The sequence below is a fragment of the Opisthorchis viverrini genome (assembly GCF_000715545.1).
Source record: "Opisthorchis viverrini unplaced genomic scaffold opera_v5_73, whole genome shotgun sequence".
Classification (NCBI taxonomy): domain Eukaryota; kingdom Metazoa; phylum Platyhelminthes; class Trematoda; order Opisthorchiida; family Opisthorchiidae; genus Opisthorchis; species Opisthorchis viverrini.
In genome coordinates this window covers 482,363-496,314 of record NW_008751729.1, presented here as the reverse complement: position 1 = coordinate 496,314, position 13,952 = coordinate 482,363, and the positions used below count along the sequence as shown (strand labels likewise).

At 41.8% G+C, this 13,952-nt stretch overlaps 1 protein-coding gene across 1 annotated transcript in view; it reads right to left on the bottom strand.

Moving 5' to 3' along the window:
* T265_04421 (hypothetical protein) overlaps positions 1 to 11,964 on the bottom strand; it is a gene marked incomplete at both ends in the record, with an annotated part of 108,594 nt that extends 96,630 nt beyond the window's left edge. Inside the window, 4 exons of the mRNA XM_009169166.1 lie at positions 3,702 to 3,859; positions 3,915 to 4,332; positions 11,535 to 11,803; positions 11,843 to 11,964. Of these exons, the coding sequence (XP_009167430.1) occupies positions 3,702 to 3,859; positions 3,915 to 4,332; positions 11,535 to 11,803; positions 11,843 to 11,964 (967 nt within the window). The remainder of the gene's footprint in view (positions 1 to 3,701; positions 3,860 to 3,914; positions 4,333 to 11,534; positions 11,804 to 11,842) is intronic.
* Between the last annotated feature and the right edge of the window lie 1,988 nt (positions 11,965 to 13,952).

Genomic DNA, 13,952 nt, shown 5'->3' with positions numbered 1-13,952 from the left:
ATGAGTTTTCTGGCTTCTGAGTCTGCGTCGGTTTTCGGACAAACCAAAAAGGTTACCATAAACTCTGTATGGCAATGGCAAGAAGAGCGGTGTACAAAAAACTATGTTTACCAGAAGTCGCCTAGTTTAGTTGAATTTAGTTTATGTCCAACAAGTGTTCTGAAGCCCATAAGTGAATCTGACGGAAACTCGCAGAGGCCTGCTGAGCCGACCTCATCAGAATGGCACTAGAGTGGGCACTAGCAACGCATTGAGCGATGGGGTTCTCGTATCATCGGTTGACTAAATTAAGCTTCTCTGGCTGTGGAACTACTTGGGGTTGCAGGTTTGATGTGTGTGATGCGAATTAGACGAGTAGAAATTGGACGCCAAAGAAACCACTTGCCATTCACGATGTGCGAAAAAGAAAACAGTCTGATTAGCGAAATACACTCATTTGCACACCAATTTGGTTCTGATTAGAGACTCACCTGAAGCCCAGTTGAATCTCTCGTTTGTGACGTTTTTAACCCAAATAAAAAACTACCCGATATTTTTGCTCAAGATTAACTGCACAAGCCATCAGCCAAGCTTTTTGAAATCAGTAAGGCTTGAGGCGAGCCTAGCGCTAGGTTTTGCAAAAGTTGTCATTCAGATAGCAAATGACCTCGCTGGCAAACACGGTGAAAAACAAACATATATGATCTAGAAACCAATCACAATGTTAAATTCTGAGCAATTCTTCAGGTGTCGCCTTCAGAGTTTCCGTCAAATTATTGGATAATTTCATATGGAGAAAAGTTATCAGTGAACGTTTGTGATACCCCTGTCCACTTCGCGTCGTCTACACCATTATCGCGTCGGTATTTTGCCGCCATTTCTCAAACATGTGTTTTTGTTACAGCCGACTGGTGATCCGAGTTGCGCTTCAGCCGCACTCAAACGGCATCACTTCTTGCCGGTCCACTATCAGTAGAATCAATTTACTTCGGAATTTGACATTGGGCAGGTGCTTCCTCCAGTTCCCATGTCCCATTGAGCGTGACCTACGGACGCTACGCGTCTGTGTGATCTGAGACAATCACGGATGTACTTGCGTCGTCCCGGCCGTCTACGCAGAATGGCACGTGAGATTGGGGCACAGGCTTCCCAGACCTGGAGGCAGCTGTCATGCTAGAGTACACTGGCTATCGCTGGCCTGGTTTCGACAGGCCTCTTCGCAGTGGGCTTGTCGCACTCAGTTGACCATTTGCAGACTTCAGAGAATGGGCGTTCAACACCGTCGCACAATGCTCTTAGCCGCAAAGCCTTTGCAGGTGGAATAAAACTTTTTACTTCAAAATGCTGCATTTTGTTGTGTATGTGCTCAGACCAAAAACCACCATAATCTACGTTCGTATTTTTGCAGCCCACCAAATTTCACTGTCCACTGAAGCAATCATACCTCTGACGGAAAAATCCGGGTAGAATACATTCTTAGCATCGCTGGGACACCTTGGTTCCTAGGTGGGGGCTCAAAAGTTTGGACTGGTACTCTGAACTCAATTGCCTGTCTGTTTTAGTCCATCAGGGACACGTTGTAGCTTTCGGAAATTCAGTTCCATTGTGTGAATACTGGGCGCCCTTTGAAAGCGCTTGCCACCGGATGTCTTGTTGATGTTCTGGTTACTCAGGTGCGCGCACATCGTGGTCCTCGAACTGCGCGTGCCGACGATCTTTTACTGAGAGAACTGAGCATCACGAAATAACATGCTCCGTCTACTCCCAACGATGATCGAGATTATGAATGCGTTTGGTGCCTCAATGAGGCACAATAAACAAAATTTTTAAATCTTATTTTAGATTCACGCCACCGAGTGCTTCAAGTTGGAAACTGTTCGCACTGTGCACCCAATCGCTGCGGTCTTCACTCACGCTCCCGTTCATCAGAATGGGATGGTTAGAATGATTTAAATAGCTGCCAAAGTAAGGTTTATTTGTAGAGTTGATCAAACTAAAACGTAAAACTACTTGGGGCCTAATAACAAAGTATGGGGGTACAGAATATAATGATAACCAGCTGATTTTAGGTTTTTGAGTCTGTTGCTAGGTTAACAAACCCAAGCCGATAAAGATGCATAGTAAATAGGGTTATATCTAAAACACTGTTTATGTTTTTCGACTACTGGGTACTCAGAACAAAGTAAATTTGCTTTGTTGATGATTGATTTGATTGTAGTGTAGGTTATACTAGATTCAAAACAAGGCTCAGTTAAAACGGTGCGTCACAAGCAGTGTACCTTAGAGATGCGAAATACCATCAGAAGCATCAATGGTGAATTAACGGAACCACCGCCCGGTCAACAAAAACGGTGATTATCATTACTTATAACTGAAGCTCATGTGCTGAGTGATGTTCGGTTGACAGATCCGCTTCAAGGATAAATGTGGATGGTGAGTGATACTCTGTCGGTCCCTGTATCAAGAGCGGGACAATGGGCCACTTAGTTAGGCAAAACTGATGTTTCACTGGGAAGCCGGTGTTTCATTAGGGTCAAGTATTTGTCCATAAGCACTCGGAACTTAATACCCACAGGATCGTCAAGAGAAAATGATCTCGGAAGATGCCGTCCTTACCAGATGAATTTAACGACAAAGATGCATTGGGTAAGATTTCTGACACATCGCGGGAACAACGTCCATCTGCCACCTCAGAGTGCTTTAAGCTTACAGAGATCCCTTAACTTAAAGACAAGAGTGCAGCACGTCTGACAGCTAACACGGTATGCACCATATCCGAAATTTACAGGTGACAAAAGTCCCTTGCGTAAGTTGTGAATGTGTCCAAAAGAGAATAGACCGCACTATCTGTAACTTTTTTTGTAAGCATGTGATTACTGGTGACGAAAGAACTTTAGCTTGAATGGATCTGATGGAGCAGCGTACCACTACGGGACACGAAAAATATGGTTTTGGAAGAGACGGTTCAGCGGGGGGGGGGGGCTAAGTTTTCCGAATTACAAAACTCGGTCGATTACTCTGAAGTACTGCAAACTTTGGGCGCACAACGTCAAGACAATATTTAAACATTTTCAGAGAGAACGAAGTAATGTCAGGTGGATGATCAAAGCAGTGGTTAAACCAATAAGCCACGCTTTTCCCATGGGAGAGAGAGAGCACTGTTAAAAACACAAGAAATTCTGAGTGGTGAAATCAAGTTGTTTAACAACTTTAGGTTGGTCATGCTGATGAGAAAACGACGGATGGATTTCGCTATCCACTGCGGATTCCAAAAATGGCTAAACGGTATCAGCTAGTAGAGGTTGAATGTAGTGGGACTGGAAAGCAAGGAAATAAAATCCATGGGGTTTGATACGCTCTTCAGGTTTGAGCCCTCACGCATTTGGAGTCAGTCTCTCCTAGAAACCGAGAAAATCCAGCACCTAATTTTACGTTCACATGTAATTCGCACTCAAACGGGCATATATTATTTGCACTTTGATGAGCCATTAAAACTTGGCCAATCAAATAAAAATGTCTTAGCCAAGCGCTTCCCGTTTAACCATATGTTCTCATTTACTTTTGTTAACCGTAGCTTAGCTTCCTAGTTTTATAGAACAGGATAGTATAGTATAGTACAGTACAGGATAGTACAACATCGCGTGAGTGTGTTATAAGAAAACACCCAAAGGCAACAGGAAAGCCGTCAACTACAGACGCAGTTCCTGATAAGAAAAGCATACCTTTCCAGGGAACTTCTCGCTTTTTGACTTCTACGGGCCGTATAAAACTGTACTGAGCCTTGTTTTTCTCGACCAATTCTCGAAGGATCAAATCATTCATGCCTCTCCAGAAATCAAACATCACCTCTTTCTCCAGTGCTTGTGTAGCTTCTTCCAACCTGAACGGACAGGACAAAAAGATAGTCAAGCAAAAACAGGAAAATGTTTGCTCACCCTCTGTAGTTTTTCACTGTGCAGGTATCATTCTTTGCCAAATGGACTATGCGTTTCAGAACAGGGTTACTGAGTTCCGCAATGCCCTCCGTAGGCATACAGTCCAAATAAAGATGATAACGAAGTCCAGCTTCGTGGGCTTTTCTGTCGCGATAGGCCGCAGCAATCCGTTGGGCAAACACATCTGGATTCTCAGCGATAAACATAACCTGAAGACGTGGAATCCAGTATTGACTGCTTAGTTCAGAAAACGTTCCATTGGGAAGTAGTCCTCCGTTGACGATAGGATTACCGTACTCATCCAATAAGCGTCCGTTCTCATCTACCTTTTGAACCAGCCACAATTTTGACTTTTTATCATAGTCTAGTACGCCAGAAAGTTGCCACTTCCATACAATTTCCGGATCACGAATGTCAACTGAAAGGACAAAAGCAGGTGGTAATGTGGTGAAATATTGGTAGCTCGGGTGAGTTTATTGGTTGTTGATCAGGTGGCTGCTGATCAACAACCAACAAAAGCAGGTGTTTATGTGGCCGAATGCAAAACAAGTTTGGAAGTTATACAGGATATCTGCACAGAATGTGCACACTATACTTAAACTGGGGTCAGTGTATTTGACTCGGAGAGTAGAAAACGTACTTTTCAAACGTACTTTCGTTCTTTTCTAAGAAGAAATTCTATAATAGAGTAGACCTTTGATAGACACCCATACTGAGTCCTAATATATTACTCCTCAAAATACGCCATCAAGATAGGAAATCTAGTGACCCCCAAAGAAAAACTACTCAACAATAATGGGCCAACTGAAAAGGTGATCTTTATTGGGAGATGGAGTCCTCTATTATTCGTACGAGCTAATAGTACTCTACCGTATTTGGATATACCCAAGCAGTTGCCAAGACGTTTTCGTCTTCGTGCTCAAACGAAGGCCTATAAACGTAAGTGCCAAGTCTAGAAATTTGGCTGGTCGAGCAATGAAAGAAAAATTTGACTACCCCTTTTTTACTTGTTTTGTTTGATGGCTAACAATCCAGAAAGGGGACTTTATGCGTTACGAATGTCGGAGATGAGCCATGATGTCTAAGAGGTTTGTGAGTGGCGGCTCAATGATTTAGGATGCTCGTTGAGTACTCAAATGTTAATTTAACAGATTCTGAAGGCTGTATGATGAGTACGCCAGGATTTTTGGAATAGGCCAGTCGGTTTGCTTGTCGTGCCAATTTGGAGTTTAAGCACACCCTAGTTGCTGGTTTGTGAATGCTGAGATGTTTTGAGTGAGGCTTACCGGGTGTCGTTTAGTTCCGGTCGTCTGTGGAAATGTGGGTATAAGTGAGAGTACTTGGGCAAAGTTTCTGTATTTGGATAACAGCCCATTGATCTAAAGGCTACCTTCGTGTTGGTCTTCAAAATACATTTTGAGTTGCGCGGTGTATTGCAGCAACCATCTGGAGATACTTGCTGCCCGTTACTTGAGTGTTCAGTACAGCATTAATTTTGAGAGTTTTGGGGAAGTTTCAGTCACTGTATCGTTGATTCTAGTTAACCGAGTGGTTGTGGCACAACCACTAACCCGCCGCTACGCACCACTACGTTCCCCAATAACGCACTGATGATGTCATCTCGATTGGTGATGAAACGTTTTCAATCAAGTTGTCCAGCTCAGCTATCATATATACGTTGACATGGTAGGTTTCACCTTTCGTCTTACTACACAATGCATCTGAAAAATTATGGAGCGATTGATTATGGTATGCTCGAGCGGGAATTCCAGTGACTTGCATGAGTTTCTGCATCAGAGATAGAGTCTGAACTCTATAAACGTAATTGTTTAGATGGTGAATACCACATAGTGGCGAATTGCAGTCTTGGAAATGAGAAATCCAAATACATGCAGCATAAACATGAAGTCACATGAAGTCTGAGAATGAACTCAAATCACCGACCTTCCGGTTACTGGACGGTTGCTCTGCCAACTGAGTTACAGGAATGCTTGCTCTCCATAACGTCTACGAACACGAACTACATAGCTAATTCATCGCAACTCTGCTCGGTGGGCGAAAAGTTAGTGACATTAGTGATCTTGTGGAGTGGGTTGCACATCTGGCTGGACGTTGATATCGTCCGGGTAACAAAAAGACCTCAGCTCACAGGTCACAGTGACGGGCATCCATTGGATAGAGCACATCGGCTGTAAGGTTTAGGTGCATGAATGTGACGGAGGATGATAGCATTTGACAGCCGGTACAGCACCCGCCCGACCAACCGGAGGTCAGTAATCTAAGTCCTTCGCATGTACGTCTTTTTGTTCATGTTACATGCACTCAAACGGTTCATCTAATAATCCATCAAATCGCTTTCTGCTCATCATGGAAGTGCTTTATGGCTTGAATTGGTGAACTTTGTGATTATTCTGGCGGGTGACAAATTTATGTGCCTGAGATTGGTGGGTAGTCAAAGATGGACCAAACGCCCGGGAGGTAGAAGTCATAAGATGCTGAGGAACAGATAAGACTAGCGTCATTCAACGTAGGGAATGAAATTGCCCTTCGGAATAGGCCACTGACGATAGGATTGTTTGGTTCTTGTCCCGCTAGACATGTTTTGCGATAGTTTGCTGTGTGTTCACATAAACTCATTTGGAGTTTACCAGGAGCAGCATGGAGCCATTTACAGCAAGTCTTCCACTTGTTCTCCTCTATCATTCAGTATAAATGGGACGATCTGTTTGGGTTAGCAAAATATGAGTTTTGGATTTCTACGCCATTTAACATGAAAAATGCTTACTCACGGACGAAACTTATACCTAATAATGCACATTATTGTTTGCAATGGTGTACTGTCGACCAAAAAACCTCCGTCACCCGTGGAAATTTCTGCTTTTTAGTGGATTTTGTGAGACATATCTTAAACTGATAGTTAAATTCCCTTTCTTTATTCTGATGAATCTGAAGAAAAAGACGAATCAGCCATGGTTTAAAAAGGTCTTGAGAACAATCAGTAGCCTTACTGCTAGGAAGAACTTTAGATTAGTCGCGTCAGAGCATTGTGTACGAAAGAAGTTGATCATATAATGACCCAAGTTTGGGTAAAGCGCATGACAGTGAATACCCAATTAATTTGAGTAAGTGGCCAATAAGAACATTAGCTATAGCATCCAGGCATAATAAGAAGAGGCAAGAGTGTTTGTCCATACAAGGCAGGAACATCCGAACGGTCCTAAACAGAGCCCAAACTAGAGGGTTATTATAGAAAGAAAAAGAGTTACGCTCAGGTTGGGTGCAACAAAACGGTGGCTATTCGGTTGAAAAGAGTAGAATGTGTATATGGAGCCAAATATAATGACTGCGCTAAAGTCCGCACATAAAATACAGTCAAGTGAAATCACACCATAATTGATGAGCACACGAGGAGAACAAACAAACAACAAAAACGAAAGTGACTATTAGACGCTGGCCAAAAAGATGGCAATGACGAAACGAGCCAAACCTGAAAGATGTAAAAGTTCTAAGATGGACAGTAAGCTTTACAATATGGCAGTTGATGGTGGAGACAGTGGGAATTGCTAAGCATCTTAGTGTTAACAGAAAACATGAAGTTGGTCATCGTATGAAATACGCCTTTGACCAAACGGAATGATGATGTGCGGCCATCAGTCAAGTAAAATTATCATCATCATCATCATCATCATCATCATCATCAGTCATACCCAAATTCAGGCAATTCTTCTCGGTTATCTATTTGTCGGGAGGCTCACCCACTTACTTAGGTTAAAAAGAAGTGCGGACGACAATAAAGAGAAGTCCTCAAATAAAATTAGCTGAAAGAAAAACCCAAGACCTGGCCGAAATTCATGTGGATTTTCTTCTATCCTACAGATAATAGTATCTGCTATCTCACATTAAAATTTTTTTTTCTGACGTCAAACATTAATTTGGCTTATAGGTAAGGAAGTTTGCCGATTTGTTCTCCTGCCATAAAACTTCACCGGTCATGCAAGCTAGCCGCTTGGCTAGACAAGGCTTTTGTTAATAAGGTGAAATTTTTTCAGCATTCTACCAGTTGCCTTCCAGATGATTTCATAGAGAAGACTACCGGATAGGCTTCAAGCGCTTTTTATTCGATTGAGGGATGAGCCAAAGTCACAAGAGGTTTCAATCTGGCCTTGACCTGTATAACAACTCAACTGTCGATAGACACCATTCATAGAGTTTTGATTAGGTGATGTGCTTAACCTTTGTGACGGTTTCCTTAAAGATAAAATCAAAACAATCCATAATTAATATGCGTTTTTCTCTATTGTTTGATAAGTGACTCAACAAACTAACTGATAAACTAGCTGGCTATGCTTCTTGGGTGTCTGTGATAAAAACATCGTTAGACAAGTTCTTTTCCAACGAAATTTGCCTGTAATATGTTTAAAGCCTTTTGCACTAAGCCTACCTTATGACTAAGCCGACTGCGTGCCTCTAAGTAACGGAATTAGGTGCGTGTTAAAAAACAAACACTCATAAAACCACTTGTCTCTTTTCAACTTAACAAAAGTGAGAAATGATCTGACAAATCACCCAAAAGAAAAAGTAAAACAGTTCACAGTGCCATTTGATGATCGCATCATTCAGGTAGAGACTTATTTAACCGAAAGTCGGAGTTCTTCCGTCAAAAGCTTTTGACACAAAACTAGTTTAAGCAAGTATTTCAATAATAAAAAAGGAAGAAAAGTATCTGAAAATGCCAAATATGTCATTTTCCAAACAACAGTTAGATAACTTGTAGGAGTTTGTGGGCTGGAAGACGTTCTACTATCTGTCGTACAGTCAGATTATCGATAAGGCAATGCATCGTAATTCTTTTACATGCTATGTGCAATCAGGTGGCCACAGGAAAAAAATATAAAATTTGGTAATTAAAAGGCACCCCGTGTACATATAGCTGATTGCCAAATCAAATTAAAGAATAATTGCTGTACAAGCCTTAGTAGAGAGTAGAAAACATCTATTGTAGATGTAGCCTACCAGATAGACTTGGAGAGGGCACTTTTTAAAACACATAAGGCAGCTACTGCAATCGCAACATTAGCCAAATGCACTCCGCACCTAATGAGTCAGCGTCAGAACAGTGTAAACAGTATAAGTTCGGAACCAAAAGAAATCCAGATCACAAATGAAGGTTAATGTACCATGGGCCTACGGAGAACGTCGTAAATACTAACGACACGCAGTGAGCGTACTGCGTAATTAAGACCGACGGTATTGAAGTATGGTCTAAATTATTTTGATGTTTCTTATTACACCAGTGCGTGAGAATACTGCTTTAAATTTTATGAAAATGTGACATTTTCACACTTTGTTTAGAGTAATCCTTCGAAAGCAAACAAAGCTGATAATTTGTTACAGACACCGTTTTACACCAGTATATGCGTAATAGACTCCATTAAGCCGGGGATCTCGAAAAGCAACTTTGCCAACGAAAATTAGGGTCATTACCAAAGACACATATCTTTGAAGGCGACCAGTTCATATATGTCTAGACTAGTTAACGGACAAAAGAGTGAAAAAGATCCGCATTCGTTCTGAACAACCAAGTAAACCACCTAGTCTAGCCAGAAAAAGCTTTCCTGTAATCCTCCAAAATACGATAATGTGACACCCCATGCCAGTGAACGCCCAAGCATTTGCATCCTCTTGGATAAACTGACTGGATTAACCGAGGTCATACAGCAATGGGTTGTTATTTTGGAAACGTAGCTCAATCAAAACGGCAGGCGAATAAAGTTTTTCATTACCGGTCCCTACGCGACGAGTGGCTGTAACCCAAAGACATTCAGTCAACCGTACCATGGTCTTACTACAGCCGTACCAAAAATCTTACAAAGGTACCTGTTTATTTTATCAAATTATCATGAAAATGCAGTAATATAGTCATCTTACTCGTACAAACCCTTGGATGTCACAACGTCTGTTGCAAAGCATCAATATATCTTTAAATGTTACAAACCTCCCGGGTATTGTCTAGAAACTGGAACGTCATGCTGGCCAACTGGCTATCAACAGCATCATGAATTCTCAGTTAACATGAGAAAACATTTAGCTTTCTGAGATCAAAGGGAAACTTTTCGAGTTGTTATTTACAAGGGCTCTAAGAAACCCGGGCTTTCTGAATGTATTTTCGTATATCGGAAATACCAATAATTATTTAACACAATAAAGACGGATATTGAGTGCAATAGGCTGCCAACTCCAACATAATAAAGATGCAATACTCCTGACAGTCAAGAGTACTAAGGAAAATACAGGTGCAGACATCGTATAAAATAGATTTAAGCACAACAGCTTCAGACAAGTTAAACAGTCACCAAAATCAAGTGTACATTGCAGGTAAATAAACTACAGAGACTATGATGATGTGGTCAGGCCTCCCGGAGCTCGCTCAGCAAAGTTCCCGGTCAATACAAAATCATACGGACCCAAACCACAACCGCCACAGAATGCAAACACGACCTACCTGAGTGGTAGAGGGCCTATTCTTCCCACAACACAACAAGCAATGAATTCTGTTATGTGAGTCAATAATCCACAAAAATTGCGCTTGTCATGATGAGTCAGATTATTTTCTGATATGAACAGGTGAGATTTCCTGGTAAACTTTCTCTCGTAGTACTTCATTCACACGTGACTCACGAAACGCCGTCACCAAAGTAAACCAATAACATTTTTCTTTTATAATATAATATTTAAAGTATCCACTACGAAGAAAACCCATTACAATTAAGTCATAAAGCACCAAGGGCTACAGAATATCGTTCATATTTGAGATTTGATGGATTTCCTTGGTTCACCAGTAAACAATCTGCGGTTGGAAGGATCCATTAGCCAGTAACATGTCTGGTGCGCAGGCTGCAATTTTTAACCATAGGATGAGATGACTGCTTCAAATATATTCGCATCGTGAAGTGATTTTGTCCGGTAGACTGCATTTTATTTTGTCAAAAGTAGAACTTGAATGAATAAGGACAGCAAAATGGGGCATAACATTAGTTAGAAACATTGTCAGGCAGCATTGTCACGCTCTTAATGATGCTCTAAAATTTGAGCTGTTGAGTTAAACGCATAAACCTCTCCATATCACCCAAACGAAAAGTTCACAAACACCACTGTATTTATGCATCAATTATATCAGTTACCACCTGCAATGCGTGGCCATCCACACCTCCTCCCCAAATCACTGACAGACAGAAATGTGACAGCCGTGACCATCGTACAGCAAGCACGCGGGTTTTTATATATGATGATGGAGGTAACACCCTGATAAAGCGTATTTTCTACCCCAAGGCAAACCTTCGAATTTCGATGGACGAAAACAAAATGACCCGCTGTCACGAATATTCACAAAACTACATTTCCCCCCACAAAACACATTGAAAACCTTCTCCTTATCTGGTGCTGGGCTTTGCAAATTAGCTACTTTATATGGCTTTCCGGTTACCTTGTGGATAGTGATGCACACCCGAAAGCCGAACAATCTCCATTACCTGCCAATGATCAATGTTTCAATACTACATACAACTTTACAGTAATAATGTTGGTAGTCGTGGCGATAAACAGGAAACAGAATGTACTTACGATGTTGTTGGTCATCTCTCTCTGGCAAGAGACAGAGTGCTGGCACGGGCTTGCGAACTCCGTCTTCAATACCCATTTCCAACCAATCTTCTGGAGTTCTACAGTCGTAAGTTTCATCATCGAAATTCTCCAAAGGTAAGTATGTCGTCCATTCACCATTGGCATCCTGTGTGCCATCCAAGAACCTAGCTATCAAATCTTCCGTTCGTATATGGTACTCATTTTCCAGAATTCTCTGTAGTGAGAGACTCTGATACCTCCGTTTCCGTCTGCGGGAAACACAGTCAAGTAAGCATTAAGAGAATCACCTCTCAATCTGTAGCTTGCGAGGGCACTCAGTAGGGGGAGTATAGAATGGTACCTGAACCTTCGGATCAAAAGAGTGGCGTGGAAAATCCTGAGGATTGAAAATAAGAAAACTCAGACACATACAATTAGGAAATTGACCTCGCTTGTTGGTCCATGGGCCGCAATATGATCCGCTATGTAGGCCGGAAGCTCAACGTCAACTGCACTCAAGTTACAAGTTTTTAGAAAATAACATTACCATTTGGTGTATACTCCTCTCTTCGCAGTAATGAATCAAATGACTGCTCCGCGTATGGAGGTTTGCACAAATCCTAAAATAGGTATACTCAAAGTCATCATACGGACACAAAAATACGCTGTTCGATGCAGATGTGTCCCCAGTAAACCTCTCTGAATAGTACCCAGGAAGTTTTGATTCTGCATATTTCCCTTCCATTTCTAATAATCTTTTTACACCCAGACTGGCCTTTCCATTTGCTGTCAATTCAAAAACGCTACTATAGAATTGCTATGACGACAGACAAGAGAATCTGTGAACTAAATGACACATTGAAAGTATTCACAGTTCATCTGTTCGGTTCGTCAATTTTACGGGTTCGAGAAGTGAAAAGTTTCCCTGGATGCCCGACAACGAGTTCCTTCATGTTTCTAATAACGCGAACAGTTTATTTTTTGCCCACAATGGCACGTGCGGTAGCACTTTTTATACTTTTTATACCTTAACATCAGTGGGGACTCTTTTACACCAGATTTTTTGGTACTACAAATCAAGGTGGCATCAGCCATTTATTCCTTTCCGGACTTCATATTTTGCTGGTCCAGGAAGTGCTTGCTTTTTTCCATGCTGATGTAATTCCCGGAGACTAATGTTTCCTTCCTCAAATGACAGGTTATGCCACTTTCATCCTGTTTCATTCACAGTATTATTCCTGTGCACAAAGCTTGTCTATCTCAGGTGCCTTCTCAGGTTGTTAGGTGTCGTTTGAAAGTTTTCCCACCACTAGAAGCGAAGCAAAATCGATTTCGCCGAAACTACCGGGTTTAGAGTTTGGGAATTTCGCGGAGTTTTTGTCCATCTCTCCTGCATGTTTATGCGGCCGATCCCGGGAAGCACATACCAAAATTCTCTGAAACCGTAATTTGAATTAAAGGAAGCAATGCGTAAGGTTTTCCACATTTAGTGGTATCTATTGAGTACCCAAAATGCTTTCGGTAATTTCCAGCTTCCCGAAATTCTCTTAAATATACTCACGGAATACTGTGCATGGAATTCACAATTCTAATGGCTGCCGTGGTTTGGCATGATAAATCCAAGTGGACGGGGGGAGAATTCATGGAAAAGTTGATTTGTCCATATCTTTTTCCCCTTGTATCGAATTTAAAAATATTTGGAAAGTGTATATGAAAAATAATTACGTCGTCTTTGTTCGGACAATCTCAAAATACAGCATCCTTTCGCGACCCGTGTAGGAATGTTTCTTATCGTTGCAGAGGGCATTCCTCTGGGCGAATCCAGGGAATTTGACGCAGCCGATAAGTTTGGCCGATATTCTACTATAACACAACCTGTATAGGGGACTGCAAGATTTTATTGTTACCATTATACTGAACCCCCGATAGAGCCGTTTGAAGAGTCAGTTGTTGTGCGGGCAGCACTAGCAGTCGCTACTATATGTCGGACAGTGCTTTGGAGCTGTGCCACAAGTTCGGTGGATTAAGAGGTTATTGTGGGCTCACGTAGCATGCTCGGTCAGAAATATTAAAGACCAGGCCAGCTACGAGCAAGACAGACTGGGCATGGCAGTCGCGGTAGTCAACGTTACGTCTGACTTGGGTCTGTGGACATATTCGTATGTGAATACCTTGGGTGTCATTTGGGGTTGTTGTGAATGTTATGCAATCCATGGAAATCGGGACAAAGTGAACTGAGCACAAGCAAGGAAGGTAGTCAACGTTACGTCTGACTTGGGTCCGTTGACAGATTCGTACGTGTCAAAAGTTTCTTCTGGAGTGCATTATGGTTCGAGCTACGCTGCAGCCTGAAAAAAAGGTAGCTAAAAGCGATTCATTTTGTAACTAGTGTAGTGAGGCGAATTTATTGTATTTAAA